General features: G+C 38.6%; 1 protein-coding gene across 6 annotated transcripts in view; it reads right to left on the bottom strand.

The window, feature by feature from the left end:
• The window catches only part of NSD1 (nuclear receptor binding SET domain protein 1), a 144,549-nt gene that overhangs the window by 7,417 nt on the left and 118,469 nt on the right, over positions 1-18,663 (bottom strand). For all 6 annotated transcript variants that reach the window (XM_065918262.1, XM_065918258.1, XM_065918260.1 and 3 more), the window contains 7 exons: positions 17,344-17,549; positions 14,212-14,324; positions 9,540-9,809; positions 7,688-7,804; positions 6,291-6,432; positions 2,203-2,309; positions 172-376 (listed from right to left, as the gene is read on the bottom strand). In XM_065918262.1, coding sequence (XP_065774334.1) covers positions 172-376; positions 2,203-2,309; positions 6,291-6,432; positions 7,688-7,804; positions 9,540-9,809; positions 14,212-14,324; positions 17,344-17,549 — 1,160 coding nt within the window. The remainder of the gene's footprint in view (positions 1-171; positions 377-2,202; positions 2,310-6,290; positions 6,433-7,687; positions 7,805-9,539; positions 9,810-14,211; positions 14,325-17,343; positions 17,550-18,663) is intronic.

The following is an 18,663-nucleotide window of genomic DNA, read 5'->3' as shown; positions in this document are numbered from 1 at the left end:
TTCATGGAGCAAGTGAGTTTCTGTTCCCTTCTCTATAGTCTTTGTTGTCATTTATTTTGACAGTGAGAACATGAAATATGCCACTCCTCAATATTATACATGGGAAGACCAAAGGACTCTGAGAATTCTGGCAGAGAACAGAGAGACCTCTAAATGGATTTTGGCACCAACCTGCTGGTCGCTTGGTTAGATTGAGACAGTCTGCATGGTAAACTTTGGGGCAGCCTGGCTTCTTACAAGAGACGAGCTGGCCAGCATCCCCACAGCTGAAACATTCATCCTCTCGCTCCTTTGTGACTTCACCCTGGGTTCTGCGCTTCCCCTGTTGCTTCTTCTTGAATTTCTTTGATTTTTCCTCTGTGGCAATGGGTTGATTCTAGAGGTCAAATATTGTTGACACATTAGTTGTATGATCTTGACCAGGTTAACTAATCTCTCTGCGCTTCAGACTCTCCTCTGGAAAGACAGTCCTCATAGACTATTGTGAAGATAAAAGAAAATGCAGAAAAAGGCACAGGGCATATCATTGGTACCCAATAAATGGTAGCACTAAGTGTATCTGACATCAACTACTCCTACCCACCTGAGTGCAATAAAAGAGAAATATGCTGCTTCTTGTTGACACACAAGGCTGGTATTAAGATCATCCTTTAATAATGTTTTATTTTTATTCTTAAGTTTGTCTAATTTCAAAACTAAGGAAGACTTCTCTGGATCACACACATTTCTTAATTTATCCAACAAAGCTTCACTGAGCTCTTCGTATGAGCCATGTTCCAGCAAGACACAGAAAACTAATTCGTGGTCTTTGCATCCTTATCTACATCAGTTTAGGTTCACATCCACCACTTGCCAAGACAGACCCTGGAGCAGCCAGCAGGTCTACTCTGGGCTCCCTGCAGCCCACACGTGGCCACCAAACTGCGTGGTTTTACCGCATTGTTTCCCTTGGCCTAGAAACATCCAGGACCAATCTGGCTTATTGCCAGCCCTCAGGGATCTCCTCCCACTTCTAAACTTCTGCTCTCTAATCTCTCACTGAGTCACCTGTGAAGTGCTACACAGACCTTAAGGATACAGAGAGAGACAGCCCAAGTGCACCAAACACCATTAAATTCTGTTACTGTTTTAATTTACAGGGACTAAATCCACTGCATACCTTAAGAAACAAGACCATTTAACCAACCAACAAAACAAAAAACAAAATCCAATATACATTTTCTTATTTAATAGATAAAAGAATAATTACTGGGTGCTCTTCATGTATTAAAAGTCAAAATGATCCTTTTATTAAATGGTTTCATACTAATTTTCACTTTTCAGTTCATAATGTTGACTTCACTATCAAAGATGTATAATAAGAAATACCCAATTGGAGTCACCGTGTAGTCTACTTTGTATCAAAGTCAAACTTCAATTTTCAGTGTGCTGTTACTTATGATAGAGTAACTCAGGAAGCATCCAGACATTCACCTATCATGGTTCATCCATTATATAAAAACTTTAACACTCATTGAAAATGATGGTTAATAAAATAATGTAACAGCAAGAAAATATTTTTAAATAATATCTACGAATTATAAACAAGAATTTTTTAGTTACAGAATTATAATTCAGTTAAAGTATACATAAAGAAAAAGGATATAAGATACAACAAAGTTTATACTCTGTTACATGGCACATGGGTAAGATTAAGGGTTCTTATATGTACACACGATTATTCAGCTATACCTCAATACAAAATAAAATGTTTATTAAAAAAAGATTAAGGATCCTATATTTATCTACAATCTTATACTACATTTAGAGTCTTAAATTCAATATCAGATTCTCTAATATCTTTAAAAAGAAAGACACAAAGAGAGACTGAGCATCTAAGTAGTTTCTTAGGAAATATAAGATTGACTAAGACCAATAGAGACATGGGAAGTAACCTACCTTATAGATTCCTATTTTACATCTTTTTTAGCTTCAAAGGTATCATCAATTAGAAGTCAGATTACTCAAAACACTTCAACAATACCCAAAGGCCTTCTCTAGTGTACCAAACTGGTTTTAGAATGCTTAAATTGCCAGTATCCCTACTGACAAATATTCAATGTCATCATTTCAAACAGACATGCTCTTAAATACTCAGTCCTGCCAACAGGCTAGGGAGAAATGACCACACTATTATCCTTGATGCAAACGTTTAACAGGTACCTTTGGCCTTACACCCAAAAAGCCACTGCAGTTTGGGGCTCCACATTTGCAAACGGTCTTTCCATTCCCAAGACATTCTAGATTGTAGTTGAAGGTAAGTTCAGTGCCTGCATAAGAGACCATGAAAATACTAGTATCAATGATTTTAATTACAATAGTTCTGTGTTAACCACAAAAGATACAGACTTCCAAGAGAACAAGGTTAGTTTTTAAGAGGAATAAAAGGGCATACTAACTTTAATCCTACTATATTAGTAACATGTTAATGAATTTGAATCTAATAACAATATTAATCAACTAACATACTGCACAACAGAAAAAAATGACCTAACAAGTAATACTTAAAACAATTTTTAACATCGAGGTGTTACCCGAGTTGTTTTTTTCCCCTAACTATTCAGATTCAAAATATATTATTACCAAAAACAACAAAATGTGATTTATGCACTGATGTGCCAGGCACTGTGAAAGCTAAGTGTGAAGGAAGCCTGTCGTCTGTCCCAATGTGTCCATCTTACCTGACAGCACTTGAGAGACAAGTCAATACAGAATAATATTAGGGAACTCTAGACCATAAGACCTAAGCCCCGGCTTTACATCCCAGTTACACCATTCTAGCTGGGTGAGCTGAGCCTGAGAGTCCATTTGTTAAAAGGAGATAACAATCTTACAAGCTTACTGAGAATGACATAATGCACACAGCAGGAATTTGTCAACTTTAATAGGAGATTTACAAATTTATCATACAAAAATTCCCCTTTTTCTCACAAATGCATTTCATCAAAATTGAGAGCAAATAAATCACACAAACATTCAAAATCAAAGTGTGTTAGGGAAAGCCTAACAGAAGAATTTTACAGAAATATACGAGACTGTCCCTGGGTAGGGGTAATGGCTTACCGTTAAAGTACAAAGTGATAACTGTTCAGCTAAAACTGTCAAAACTGAGGAAGATTTCCCATTGCAGAATGATATATCTTCTATCAGTGAGATTAATTAATATAGGTTTTCATCTAACAGGTTTTCATCTAATATTGGAAAGAGATCATTATTCCTTAAATTTGGTTGAGTAAATTATAAACCAGCTGGCTTCTATTTAGGAATCTGAATGGTATGGATGCTAGAATTACCTGGGGCCTGTTAAGAGGCTCACATTGTGAAGAGCCTGAAGAAACCAAGACTGAACAGGGTATCACAGCAGGGTCACATCTAACCTCTCACACCCACTGTGAACTTACTGGACTGAATGATGGGTACTTTTATTCACACTAACCTTTTTCAAAATTTTCTGAGTATATAGCTGAATTTTCACAAATTTAATGGGCTTACAATGCAACTCAACCAAATACACAAGTATAAGATAGCAAGATACTTGTTATTACCTGCTGCTCACTCAGCATGCAGTACACAGACAAAACTAGAGGAGGGGGTTAATCAGAGGGTATCAGTGTGCATACAGGAAAGCCATTCTAGAAAAGAGTCCAAAATACAGATATCTGCAATTTGGGGGGAGAGCAAAGGGCACTGGAGTGAGAACAACACACGGAAGACACCCCTGCAGTTTGGGAGGACAGGAACAAGGTCAGTCAGTTCCCACACAACGCTAGGAGCAGAGAAATTTGTGGCTGCACATGGTAGAACAGGCTATCCTCACAGACACAGACTAAAGTTCGAAGTGGAAGTGTGGTACTAAAAGCAGTCAGGACAGAGATAAGCACTGAAGTCATATGACTAACATTTGAGTAATTAATACCCCTTCTTCCCCTAGGGTGATCAGAGAGAAAAACAGATAAAAGATTGAGAGAGAGATAAGGTCAAAGAATGCAGATAACACAGGTATGATAACACATAATTTATAGTACTTTTGTAAGGATTAAATAGCAAGCTTGGAACAAAGTTTGGCATCTGATAAATGTAGCTCTTAACAGCATTCAGTTAATAATTCCTCTTACAAATCAGAAATCTACCCAATTTACTCTGAAGACATTCATTCTAAAAACCTGATACACGTTATGATTTTAAAAATTAGTTTCATTTAGTCAGCAGAACACAAGTGCACAGTGATGCTCAAGTATTAACACTTTCATCATTAAATACCTTATATGAAGCAATGCAAAAACAGGAGAAAGGAACTAGTGGCTCAATTTTAAAAATAGGAAAACTGTCAGAAATTTTAAAATTCTAAAGAGCCTAAAAGACTCCTGGGCAGCAGTATATTTAAATTAAAGAGAAAACATATATGGGGGAGCTGGCGGGAAGAAGAGAGGAGAGGTTGTCTACAGATGAAAAAAAAAAAGGCAACAGACAAAAAGCTGACCAAATTCCTCTTTATTTTGATTAGTGTTTCTTGAGGTAAACATGAATAACACTGACTGGGCTCATATAGGATTTCCACTTTGAGAGTCACTGGACTATGCTACTGTCAATTACGAGCTGCCCAAGCTGCGAGTTGCCCTCCAAGGTGCAAGAGGAGCAAACCAGAACTCAGGGTAACAACGCCGCAGTGGCTACCCGCTGAGCACAGGGTGGGCACCCAGGGATGCGGGGCTGCCAGGTGCTCCACCAGTAAAGTCTGCTTTGATGAGAGACAAAAAAAAAAAAAAACCTACTCAGGCCAGTCTCATTTTGAGTTGGGGGGGTTGGGGGAGGGTGTGGGGGGGGGGAGAGAGAGAGAGAGAGAGAGAGAGAGTGTGTATGTGCGCACGTGCTCAGCCTTCAGTGATGTCTGACTCTGTGCGACCCCATAGGCTATAACCCACCAGGCTCCTCTGTCCATGGAATTTTCCAGGCAAGAATACTGGAGTGGGTTACCATCCCCTCCTCCAGGGGGATCGTTCCCACCTAGGGATCGAACCTGCATCTCTTATGTCTCCAGCACTGGCAGGAGGATTCTTTACCAGTAGCACCACCTGGGAGAGGGATCTTTAAATTCCTGCAAAAACTTACTTTGAAAATTTAGGTATATCCTTACACTCAAACTTTATGTAAGTCTAAATATTAAAAAAATATTTAGAGTGTGTCATATAATATGCTTCAAATTTTTGATAAAAACCTAGACACTAAATATTACATTGCTTTAATTTATGGAAAATATCCATCATATACATTTACTTTCAAACCTCTCAGCCTCACCAGATATACTTTCAGTTTAACTAAACATCTTAATATTGTGCTGAACACAACCACCTCACTTCTGCACTCTGAACTCTCAGAGGCAAGGGCATCTAGGCCAGTCACAACATAAACGTGCACTCTCCAAATGTCCAGTTCTTTGACACCCAAGAGGTGAGGGATTTTGTTTTTCCTTATCCTTGGGCTCATAAACCATAAAATTCAAAGGGGTGAGAGGTGGCTATTTGGTTTACAAAATGGATGAAAGTCAACTGTGAAAGGAGACCTTGACTGCTAACGATTTTTAAGGCAGCCCAATTTTTATGGAGTTCATTTAAGTTATGGAAAGGTCTGGAAATTTATTCCTTTAAAACCATACAGGGAATTCTCTGGCACTTCAGTGGTTAGGACTCAGTGCTTTCAATGTCATGGCCCCAGGTTCAATCCCTGGTTGGAGAGCTAAGATCCCGCAAGCCGCATGGTGTGCCTGGAGAGCATGACTAAACCATCAGGCTAAATAAAATGAGTCAGTCCCAACAAAACAAGTATTATATGACTGCACTGACATGAGATTCCTAGAGCAGCTAAAAAACCAGACTCAGAAGGTAAAATGGTGGTCCCTAGAGGCTGGGAGAGTGGGGAAAGAGGGAGTTTTTGTTTAATGGGTATCCCCAGTTCAGGAAAACAAAAAGTGCTGGAGATGGATGGTAGTGATGGTTGTACAACAATGTGAATGGACTTAATGCCATTGAACAGCACACTTAAAAATGTCTAAAATGGTATATTTCAGGTTACATGTGTCTTACCATTCCACCACCAATAAGAACAGACCTGGTACTTGCCAGGCACCACCAAGATAGTCTCCTTGTGTCCTCAGGGGTTTGCAGCCTCATTTTGGATTACAGGACAAATGCGGTTTTTAGATAATAAAAACTGAAGTCCTAGTCCTGGTTCCAAAATCCTTAAATGAGTCTTACCTGCTTTAATGTCACTCAGGGCAAAAAGGCCAACCCGGGTGTCTCCATTCACAGACCACTTCTGTGTTTCACAGTTAGGCTGGCAGCAATGATTCATGAATCGAGCATAGTTTCCTTTGGGGCCAGCATCAATAATCCGGTCCTAGAATTCCAAGAGATGCTATTCAGCAGACCTCCACTATTACTGAGTAAAATTAGAGTATTTTAATAAGCTGGAGTTCCTATTTGTAAACTTTGACTCTTCCAGAATGTAGTGCCTAGACTAGCACTAGTATCACCACCTTGGAATCCACTAAAAACGCAGTCTTTGGTGGCACTTCAGAGATACTAAAGCAGGAACTCTGAGGCCCAGCAATCTATGTAATAACAAGCCCTCTAGGTGGTTAGGATTATGCTGAAGTTTGAGGAGCTCCATCCTAGAAGCAGTAACTTCTTGTATCCTCTTCTGAACCCTGGCTATACATTAGTAATCACCTAAGATTTTAATAATGACATCCAGACCTCATCCCAAATGATCAGAAAACCTAAAGCTGAGGATCTCACAAATTATCAAAGTACAACTGGGTAAATACAAAGTTTCACACTAAGAAAAGTCTATTATAAAAGCTGGGGACAAGGGGAACCTAACAGAACCCAATACTCACGAACAAAGGGGAATCTCAGTGTACACGGAAACAAAATGCATTAGGATGCCAGAATTAGAAATAAATCCCATAAACAAGGTCCTACTATATACAGCATAGGAAACTATATTTAATACCCAGTGATAAATCATAATGGAAAAGATATGATATGTATAACTGAATTACTCTGCTGTACAGCAGAAATTAACACACTACTGTAAATCAGCTATATTCAATAAAATATTTAAAAAAATAAAATTTTAAAAAGAAATAAATAAAACATGTTGGAAATGCATATAGGGAAAAAAAAAATAAATCCCAAATATAATTCTAGACACCAATGAAACACAACTCATCAGAAATTCTCATAATTGGAGAGCTAACTTGGGTTTGTAAGATGAGTTCTATAGTCAACGACTTTCTCAATGTACTAACTAAATATTAACAAATCAGTGTTTCAATCTGTAAAATAAACAGTAAAATAATTATTATTTTTCTGGCTTCAAGTTTTAATCTTATAGGAAAAACACTAAAAGAACTCATTCCAAACCTATGTTGGACAGTTGAAAAGCAGTTTTAGTGCCTTTTGCCCATGGATGTACAGCTAGAAATGACTAACCTTATCCAACTCCAGACCCTGATCAAGCAATCCCTATGAACATGGGGGAAAGACACTGTTTTATGCAGTGTATGACATGCCTACACAGAATAGCCGGGACAGCACTAATTACAAACAACCTTGTAACAGTGGAAACAGCACTTCCCATTACTTACTTTGTCTAGGGTTAGCATATAAAAATTAGTGATATCATGTTCTTGGGCGTAACGGATTCGAGCTCTGCACTCTTCTTCATCTATTAGCTCACCCACATATTCATTCACAAATTCACCCTGGAACGAGAAATGACTTAAATGGCAAAAAGTGCCAACTGTGTTCATAGGTATACCTTATTTTTAAAGAATTAAAGACAGTTAACAGATTCACAAAAGCTTCCCTGGTAGCTCAGATGGTAAAGTGTCTGTCTGCAATGCAGGAGACCCAGTTTCAATCCCTGGGTTGGGAAGATCCCCTGGAGAAGGAAATGGCAACCCACTCCAGTACACTTGCCTGGAAACTTCCATGGATGGAGGAGCCTGGTAGGCTACAGTCTATGGAATCACAGAGTCGGACGTGACTGAGTGACTTCACTCTGTACTTTTGTACTTAGCAAAGGTTGTGGCTCAGATGGCAAAGAATCTGCATGCAATGCAGGAGAACCAGGTTTGATCCCCGGATCAGGAAGATCCCCTGGAGAAGGGAATGGCTACTCCAATACTCTTGCCTAGAGAATTCCATGGACAGAGGAGCCTGGGGGGGGCTATAAACCATGGGGTCCCGAAGAGTCAGACAGGACTGAGCAACTAACACTTTCACTTCATTTATTCAAGATAAAACATAAATACGATGCTTCAACTATTTAACAATAAGAATGATCTCCCCACTCCTACCACAGCCAACAGCAGAAAACTTGGAATTCACCTTAAGATCAATCAAAATTGAAGTAAACTAAGGCTCCACTATAACGGTTTATCCCTTCACCTGTCTAAGAACCTAAAAGTCAACTTTCCTAAACTATATTCTTTTTTCATGGAACATGCCCTGCCTACTGCCCATTCACATTTCACACCACGGTCCTAATGATTCACTATACTACGGTCATACTGGTTTTCTCATGTGCTGTCCCCTCTACCCGAAATGGTAAAATATTCAACCAGCTTAAGTCAACAACTATTTATCTTTCAAGTCTCAATTTAAAATATTCTCAGAGATAAGCTAGTTTCAGGCCCTTTGCGCTTCCACAGTGAGTGATTACTTGTTCAATATCTCTCTCCATCTAGAAAGTAAACTTTAGGAGAGCAAGAAACATGTCTTTCTTACTTAACACTGCATCACACAGCAACATGCCTGGCACAAAGGAGATATACAATAGTTAATCAGCAAATGACTAAAAGAGACCAACCAACTCATATTCACCTCCTTTCCTAGAAACAAACTTCAATAAAATTCTTCAGAAAATATAACCAGAGTAAAACTTATTATATTCAAATGTCAAATATGATTTATTCCACTCAGAGACTGTATAATACTATCTATTTATCAGAAATTTATAGGGCCTTCCAAGTTTCAAGTTGAAGATGTAATTGCATTTTCATTAGAGAAGACCTAATCCTCTTTTCCTTCATGTTCTATGAACCCCAAATCTATTTTTCTCTCAGTAAAAATAAACTTTATTTCATTAGTTGATGATTAACACCTGTATCACACTCTTTCTATCCTCTCTCTTAAGTACAAGTTCCAAGATTTCCACAAATGAGTGGATAAAACCATAGTATCTCTATGAATTTCCCTCATTTTTTTCATCCTCATTCACAGTGAACATGATCAATAAGTGAACTGCATACAGAAAAGAGACCATCTATTCTACAAGTCTCTAAATTTTGGAAGGATATGGCAAGACATTATAATAGGATAATCCTTACACTTCATTATGTTCCTCCATGACTGATTTTCTCATACTAATCAGAAGAATTACTTGTATTAAGCAATTGCAAAGAAGAAAAAAAACTGAAGATTAAGTTTCCTCACCTTTTTAATATCTGTTTTTGTTCGGAGACCCCAGCCCCTCTGCAACGTGCGGAAAATCTCCACCTCTGGATACTGGCGCTTGGTGAAGCACTGATTCTGGCAGCGGCCTCCGGCGGGACACACGGTGGGGTGGCACTCGTACAGCAGCATGCGGTTGATGCACTCGGAGTCTATGCCGCAGGGGTTCTCGTCCGTGGCCTTACAGTTGCAACGCGGAATCTCAGACAAGTCCGCGGTGAAGATCTGCACCCGGCCAATCGGCCGATTCACCTGGAGGAGAAACACACACTCTAGTACGCAGGCAAGTCAGCGCAGGACAGTTCAGGGCCTGTGAAGGCAGATTTCTCTAAATCTGCACACCACATTTTACACAATTCTAAATTATCAAGAGTTAGCAGGATTATTCACAACATCTAAAATATGGCAACAACTCAAGTGTCCACCAGTACATGAATGGATGAGCAAAATGTGGTAAAAATAACGGAGTATTATTCAGCCTAAAAGTGAAGGAAATTTGACACACAATACGCAACATGGATAAACCTGGAGGACATTACGTTAAACGAAACAAGCCAGTCAAAACAGACAAATACTTATACCACTTAGATAGAAAGAGATAATGGCAATAGTTATAAACATGAATGTATTTAATGCCACTGAAATGTATAGCTAAATATGGTTAAGATTAAAAAAACTTAATGTAATCTATATTTTTACCACAATTAAAAAGGTGAAGAAATAAAAATTTAGGCAGTTTGATATAAAAATTAAAGCCTCACTCAATATATAAAATATAAATACCACAAATAGGAAAAAAAAAAATCACCTCTGGGCTACCCCAGTGGCCCAGTGCATAAGAATCTGTCTGCCAATGCAGGAGACATGGGTTCGATCCCCAATCTGGAAAGCTCCCACATGCCACAGAGCAACTAAGTCCATGCACCACAACCATTGAGCCTGTGTTCTAGAGCTGGGAGCCACAACTCCTGAGCCCACGTGCCACAACTACAGAAACCTACACAGCCTAGAGCCCACGCTCCAAAACAAGAGAAGCCACCACAGTGAGAAGCCTTCACATTGAAAGGAAGAATAGCCCCTGCTTGTCCCAACTAGAGAAAGCCCATGCATAATGAAGACAGAGAAAAGCCTGCATAGCAACGAAGACCCAGCACAGTCTAAATAAACATTTAAAAATAAATCATCTCAAAAGAATCCATAATTTCAAGCCTGGATTTCCCTGGTGGCTCAGTGGTAAAGAAACTGATTGCCAATTCTGGCGACCAGAGTTCCATCCTCAGGTCGGGGAAGATCCCTTAGAAAAGAAAATGGCAATCCACTCCAGTATTCTTGCCTGGAAGATCCATGGAGAGAGGAGCCTGGCAGGCTACAGTCCATGGGATCACAAAACAGTTGGATACAACTGAGCAACTAAACAAGCGAAGTCAATTGTAAACTTGAGTTTCCGCCATTGCCACATGGTGGCAGCACGTCAGCTGCTATATTAAGAAAAAAAAAAAAAAAAATTACCCTCTCAAGTGGTAAATCTTTAATACGAAAAAGTCTCTGAGTAATTGAGTTCCAATATGTGAAGATATATTTTAAAACTTTCTTTTTAATAGACTACAGCAATGTCACCTAAGCATTCATTTTTAATGGTGCTAGTACTGAATATCCAGTGTGGTAAAACAAAGGCCAATTGCTGTGATACTGAAGCCATTAGATACTAACAACAGTGTGGGAAAAAGTAGACATTTCACAATAGAGAGAGATTTGTGCACTATAAGAATGAGTCCTGGGGACTTCCCTGGTGGCCCAGTGGGAGACTCAACACTTCCAAAGCAGGGGTCGGTAGTTCAATCCCTGGTAGGGGAACTAAGACCCTACATGTCCAGCTCCATAGCCAGGGGTGGGGGATTGAGAGTCTGGGATTAGCAGATGCAAACTATTATATATAGAATGGATACACAACAAGGTTCTACTATATAGCACAGGGAACGATACTCAATACCCTGTGATAAACCATAATGAAAACCCATGTTCTATATATATAAAACTGATTCATTTTGCTATAGACAGAAATTAACACAACACTGTAAATCAACTATATTTCAATAAAATTAAAGGAATGAGTTTCCTCTATTTGATATTATCTCAATGGGAAACAGTCAAATCACGAGTCTTCAAAAATCTGTCCTATACGTAAAATTTGATTCTTCAGGAATTGCATTATTTGAAGAGTTAATTTTTACTTGCAAGACTTAAATTGCAAGACTGTTGTGGGGGAATAATCTACAATCTGTGTGTAAAAATACACTCTCCTCAAATGTTCTCCAGAACAACTTAAAATGACAGTAAGTCTCACTGCCAGATCTCTTCCCAGCTTCTTCAAAATACTGGTAAATGCTTGTCAACGGAGGAACACTCACCACATGCCACTGCAAGTCACAGACCTACTCAGGCAAACTCCACGGCAGCAGACCAGGGCTGAGCTCAATCACCTGGTCCCACCTAGGGCCATCTGAATACTCACCTTGATTCAAGGTTATCTTTACCTGACACTCTCCATCCAAAATAGTTGCATTCTACTCCTTTTTTCTACATAAAGGTATGTTTCAATCATTCTTCCCTGACATCTGATCTAAACTGATATTAATCTCAAATAAATTTCTTGCCTGACATAACATAAAGCAAGAACAAAACCCCATACATTGTTAAGTAAGAACAACATAGATATATAATTGTAGCATTTACACTCGCTCTGGGCCAGGGATTGACAAACCTTTTCTGTAAAGGGTCAGATAGTAAATATTTTATGTTTTCAGGACATAGATCTCTGGTGTATGTTGCTCAACTGTCACTGTAGCTCCAAAGAAGGAACAGACCACATGTACATGAACAAGCATGGCTGTGTGCCAATAAAGCTTTATTTATGGACACTAATATTTGAATTTCATAAAATCTTCATGTGTTAGAGAAAAAAAAAAAAGTTTTTCTGGACCATGTATGGTAGGCCAGAGTTGGGACTATAGTTTACCAACCCCTGGTTTAATCTTTTCCCTGGAAGTACATCTTTGTTTTAAAGGTGGAGGAAAGAAGGTGGTGTCTAAATTTTGTGATTAGATCACACACAGGACATTAGTTGGTCTCTCAATACCCAGGTTCAATATGGTTGACAAGCTACCCTGAAGTGCCTAACTTATGTTATGTGTGACATCTACAACTGTGGAAACAGGAATTACTTTCCCCTTTTTTGAGGATGAACTACAATTCAGTGTTATGACTCCACGAACAATTAACTCCATTTAACTCTCAGTCTATGCAATTTTAAGTTTTGTTTCTTTTTTCTTTTCCAATAGTTTTAACTATTTGTAAGGATTGATATTTTAACTCTTTATATATTGCATGCTACCAGGCAGATCCATTATACTCTTTTATAAATCTAAGCTTCATTATGGAACTTTAGTGTTCTAAACACTAAATGTTTACTGTTTCCTTTTCCTGTATCTCATAATTCTTTACTATTTCATCACCCCATTTTGTTACTCGATGATTCCCAACTATTCTAAAAAAGACAAAAAAAAAAAAAAAAGAAAAAAGCAGAAGAATGACAGAATCATAAAGGCCTGACGCAACAGTGAAACAGGCACAGTTTAGTTTCTGCAATGCATTACCCAAAGTACTATAATATCTTTCCAGAAAGCAGAGAAGATGGGAGATAATATCTTTTAGTATACCTTTAGTGGGATTGCTCAGTTTAGCAAGTAAAAATCTAGGACATCCAACTGAATCTGAATTTCACATAAATAACAAATAGTTTTTTAGTTTAGGAATGTACCACAGAATATTTGGGACACTTCAACACACTAGATTCTAAAAATGGTGGTGAAATTGATCTCTAAGTGAAAACCACAGACTTCAGAAACTCAAAAAAAAAGAAACAAAAAAAAATCATTGCATTTTGTTAATATACCTTATAGCATTCTTTCATGTGGTCTGATATTTGAGCACCAAAACTAACTTGATTAAAAGGTTTTCCAAAAAATGTTTTAGTACTTACTAAATACTTAACTAAAATTTCTAATAAGTTTGTTCCTCACTATGCCTTTATTTTTACCTCTATAAATTCTTTATAAAAATGACTTAACAATATAAAAATACAAAAGGTCTACCAGACCCAGAAGATAAATGACAACGACTCTTTTACCAAGCAGACTAGCATACCTAAGTCCACTTAACATGAATTCTTGTGACTTTGGGAATTCTAGTCATACTAGTCACCTAAAATATCTTCAGTATCAGCTACTACCAGAAGAAATTATCATATGTATTATTCACATTCTCTCAGGGCCGTTTCTCATTTTTTATCATGGGTCCTTGGTGCCAGCTGTTCCAACTGCAAGATGCTGACTGTGAACAGAATCTATTCCAATTCACTTTATGAAAAGACTTTCCAAAGCAACAAGAATAAAACTGTATCATCATACAATTGATTTTATAATGTATTAATACAAACAATGTGCTAGAAATGGTGCTCTGGCACTTTTTTCTTGTATTCCTTTAAGCTCACGCCTCTACCTAAAAGCGATTATGCTTGTGCTTCCAGTTCTCACCATGAACAAAGAGTGGGAAGCGGGCAAGCCATCACATGGTCTCTCCTGAAGTCTGTTCTCACCTTTATATGTTTGTAAGGTGGTGGCTTCTTGTCATTCTTTCGATCTTCCTGCAGCTGTCTTAGCTCTTTTTGGGCCTTCAACTCCTCAAACCTTGCTGCAGCTTCCTGAAGAGCTAAGAAAACATACAGCACAGTCACTTTATCTCTGAGTAGAGTTATTTTGCCTTTTCTCCCTTATAAGTTGGAGAAAATTAATGTTTTAGACAAAAATCTGAGACATACATACAATTTCTATTTTCAAGTAAGTCATAGTCCCCAGGGTATTCATATATGGCATTAAAATAAAACATCATACATTACTCAATGGCCCTATATGGACAACCAGTTTCAGAGGCAAATTTAAAACAAAACAAAAACATAGCTAAATAATCTGAAAAAGCTCACATATGATATCTAACAACAACCAGGATGTATCCATTCAGCAATGTCACTGCCTAGAAGCCTAATTCCTTTCCTCAGACCCCAATTTTCTGCTTCCACAAATAACGTGCCTCATAGGTATCCAGAAAACATACTGTGTTCCTTTGGAAGAAATGAAACTTGAAGTTTTCTTTTTCTATCTGTTCTCTGGAACACTTAGCCTACTCTTCTAAGACTCATTCTGTAAATATCAGGGATTATCCTAACAGAGCTTCCCAGGTGGCAGCAGTGGTGAAGAACCCGCCTGCCAACGCAGAAGACAGAAGAGACTTGGCTTTGATCCCTGAGTAGTGAAGATCCTTTGGAGGAGGGCACGGCAACCCACTCCAGTATTCTTGCCTGGAGAATGCCACAGACAGAGGAGCCTGACAGGGTGCAGTCCATGGGGGTCACAAAGAGTCAGACACAACTGAGTGACTAAAACACACACACACAACCCTAATAAAAGACAGATCTTCACAGCTCATCTTCATTCCAGGCCTGCACTTTCATATGTTTAAAAGATTGGAGTATTTGAAAAGTCCAACAAAAGTCCTAAGAATCTCATTCTTCTCCACTTAAAATTTTAATTCATTACTCTTGATTCAGGTTTAAAAACTCTGAAGAATTCCAAAATTTCCCAGTTTCTTCTTTGCTGCTCTCCCCATGATCTGTCGAAACAATAAAGAAAATCTTCCCTCTGATTCACCCTTTCTTTCTCCATTTCCTCATTAGCATCCAGGAGTTTATGTTCCCTGCAGCTGTTCCCTCCTTCCTTCATCCTATTATTTGGCATGTGCTACCTAGCTGATCTACTTACTATCTATCTAGTAGCCATCATCCTCTCCACCCCACAGACTAGTCCCTGTGACAGTCACATCATCTCTGCTTGAAACCAGTAAAACAGCCATCTCATTGACATTTCTGGCTATAGAGCCTCTCATTTTCTATGGTCCTGAAATTCTACTCAGACTGAGACTTATAAAACTCTGTTCTGACTATGTAACTAACCTACCTTATCAGTAAAACAGTCTGGTACTCACCCAAGCCTATGCTTAAACTATACCAAACACTCGGAGATCACTAACTCATCATGTTAGACTCAAGGTGCACTTTTACATTCGCTGTCTTCTTGTTACATTTTAAGTTAACTTCTTCACAGTCAGTGTAGTGGTTAAGAGTTTGGATTCTGGGGTCCAACTGTTAAGAGTATGAAACCTTCCCATATCACTTACAGGCATAGGGACTTTGGGCAACAAATTAAACTTCCTTTTGGCTACACCGTATAGTTCGTAGGAGCTTAGTTCCCTGACCAGATACTGAATTTGGCCCCTCAGCAGTGAAAACATGCTGCCCTAAACACCAGAGAATTTTCCCAATTTAACTTTTATGTGCCTCAGTTTCCTCATTAGAAGATAAAGATAATAGCATCTAATTTATAGGGTTGCCTCAAAGACTTAAAGTGGGAAAACAAACTTTGAACAGGGACTGGCAAGCAAAAAATGGTAATTATCTTGAAAGCGCCACTTAAGAAAGGAGTCATCCATAACCTCCATACTATCATCCTTAGCAGTGTTTTGCTTCCTCTTCGCTGGCTCCCACAGCATACCATGCACATTTCTGCCACAACACTCTCAAAGAACGACCATTTGACTGTGTCCTCCCACAAAACCATGTGTTCCTTAAAGGCAGAGGCATCCAGCCAGCCCAAGTTCAAGGCACAGAAAGGGCAGAATCGCAGAGCTTCAGCAGACTCAGATTTGTAATATTTCCTACACTCCAACTTCACCCCTTAGCCTTGATGGTGGCTAGCTCTACACAGGCAAAGATGTTGGTCACTTGGTCCTTGACCACCTGAGACTCTAAGGCTCAAGACCAAAACTCCTATAGTATTAGTACTGATAACCCATATCGGCACAGAAAGCACATTCCAACAGGTAAGTGGGACCCTTGAAATAATATAAGGCAAACAAAACTTCTGTCAAACTTGTTCCTTATGTACATCATCTTCATTCCCCATCTAAGAAGTTCTACCTGCTTAGAATCTCTTCACCTCACTATGCAGACAAAATAATACACATCACTGTTCAAGCATATTCAAATAATAAGAGATACCTGTGTTGCCTTTCAAAGGACAGCTAAAGGAAGAAGCTAATTATCATTGATGGGATACCAACTCTATGTGTTGCAGGCTGATTTTTACATTATCTCACTGAATTCTCAAAGCAACTCTTACTCATTAAATAGGGAGAGATGTCGTTGTCAGAATCTCCTGGCCCCTTCTCCTTCACTGCTAGGCCAGCTTAAAAAAAACTCTGATTTAGAACATTTATGTGCTTTCACTATCTTATATTATTCTATTATTTTGGTTGAATTTTATTTCTTCTTAACTTAAAAAAAAAAAAACAAAAAAACCTCTCCTTGGAACAAATGTGGCTCTGCTAGAGATTCTGGTCCTTGCCAAGCAAACTGAAGTGTTTATTCTATAAAACAGTTCCAAAGCTCCAGTACTTACTTGGTGGGATGTTGATTAAACAGGACTGATAAGAAACATCCCTTAGGGAAATTCTAGTTAAGTAAAGGTTAGCTTCAAAAATACTGATTTACATGGGTCAACTCGTCTGCAAAATTCTATAGTTGCAGCCACATACTGCTCCAGAGCGTAGAACAGAGAGTAGATACTCAGGCAACAGAGATCTATGCTGGCCCAAGAAACAAGAAGGGTAAAGTTACCTTTTTTATATGTCCCGTCGACTCCTTTGCCCATCTTATCCTTGCTGCTCACATCCCCCTCCATGTAGGGAAAGACTCGGGCCTGGTGAGTCCACAGATAGTCATTAGACCCAAAGAAGAGCACAGGGAACTCGCCTACATCATGTCTCATCTTGTCAATATTGGAAGGTACAGCTCGAGGATGGCAGATCTCAGCTGGCCACCACCTGGGAAATGAGAAAACAAGGAAGAAAACCTCTAGAAGGCTGCAAGACACTAAAAACAATCCTTTGGAGAGAGGAATAAAGAATAGCAATGTGTCTAACCCACATTAATGTCTGACCCAGGGCATCCTTACAATATAATTAGAGAAGAAACAAGCAGTATGTGCCAAAATCCTGGAGATGCCACCCTCATGCACATGCTCACAAACCCAAACACACGCCCTCAGACTGCTGTTCTACTTCAAAGAATGTATAAAAGGAAGTAATTAGAGACATGGACAAAACTTTATGACTATAGTGTTCATTGAAAATCTGAAAGAATGAAAATCTGCAAACAATTTAAATATTCAACATTAAGGGAATGATGGAAGTAGCTGTGGGACACTATATAGCAAAATACAAATTGGCCTTTAAAGAAGTCAACTTTGAAAAATTATTAGAAGTATACAAAAGTGAAACACCCAAAATAATACCCCACCCCCACCAGCTTGGCAAAGCAAGCACAGAAATTACAACAACCTTTAGGAAGACAATGCTATTCTACTGTGAGAATGCGGCAAATAAACTCCCGTGCATATATACCAAGAAACACTGACAAAATGTTCATAGTTCAAACATGAGAATGGATAAATAAATATACCACACTGCATGTAAACATAAAGGAACACTCTGGAATAGTGAAATATGAATGAACTTGAGCACTGCACTAACCATAATATCTAAGGAGCAAAAGAGCAAATAAAAAAACATGCTCCAAGAAAATATGGCAACAATTCCTTTATATAAAGGACTAAAACACACAGAATCAAACACACACATGGTAAATGTATATAGTCAGGCAAAGAAAAAACACAAAATGCAGTACTGCAGTTACTTCAAGGGATGGAGAGAGAAGATCAGATGGGGCAGGGAGGGAGGCTCAAAGGTGCTATTGTTTTAAACTGGGAGGTACACACACAAGTATTTCTCTAAAATCATGCATGTTATAGTATTTTTTGTGCACTCAACATCATGTGAAGTTCTGGGCTGGATGACTCACAAGCAGGAATCAAGATTGCTGGGAGAAACATCAACAAGCTCAGATATGCAGATGATAGTACTTTAATGGCAGAAAACA

This window comes from Muntiacus reevesi, chromosome 1 (assembly GCF_963930625.1).
Source record: "Muntiacus reevesi chromosome 1, mMunRee1.1, whole genome shotgun sequence".
NCBI classification, from domain to species: Eukaryota; Metazoa; Chordata; class Mammalia; order Artiodactyla; family Cervidae; genus Muntiacus; species Muntiacus reevesi.
Note: the sequence above shows the minus strand (reverse complement) of the source record. Positions and strands in the feature narration are given on the sequence as shown.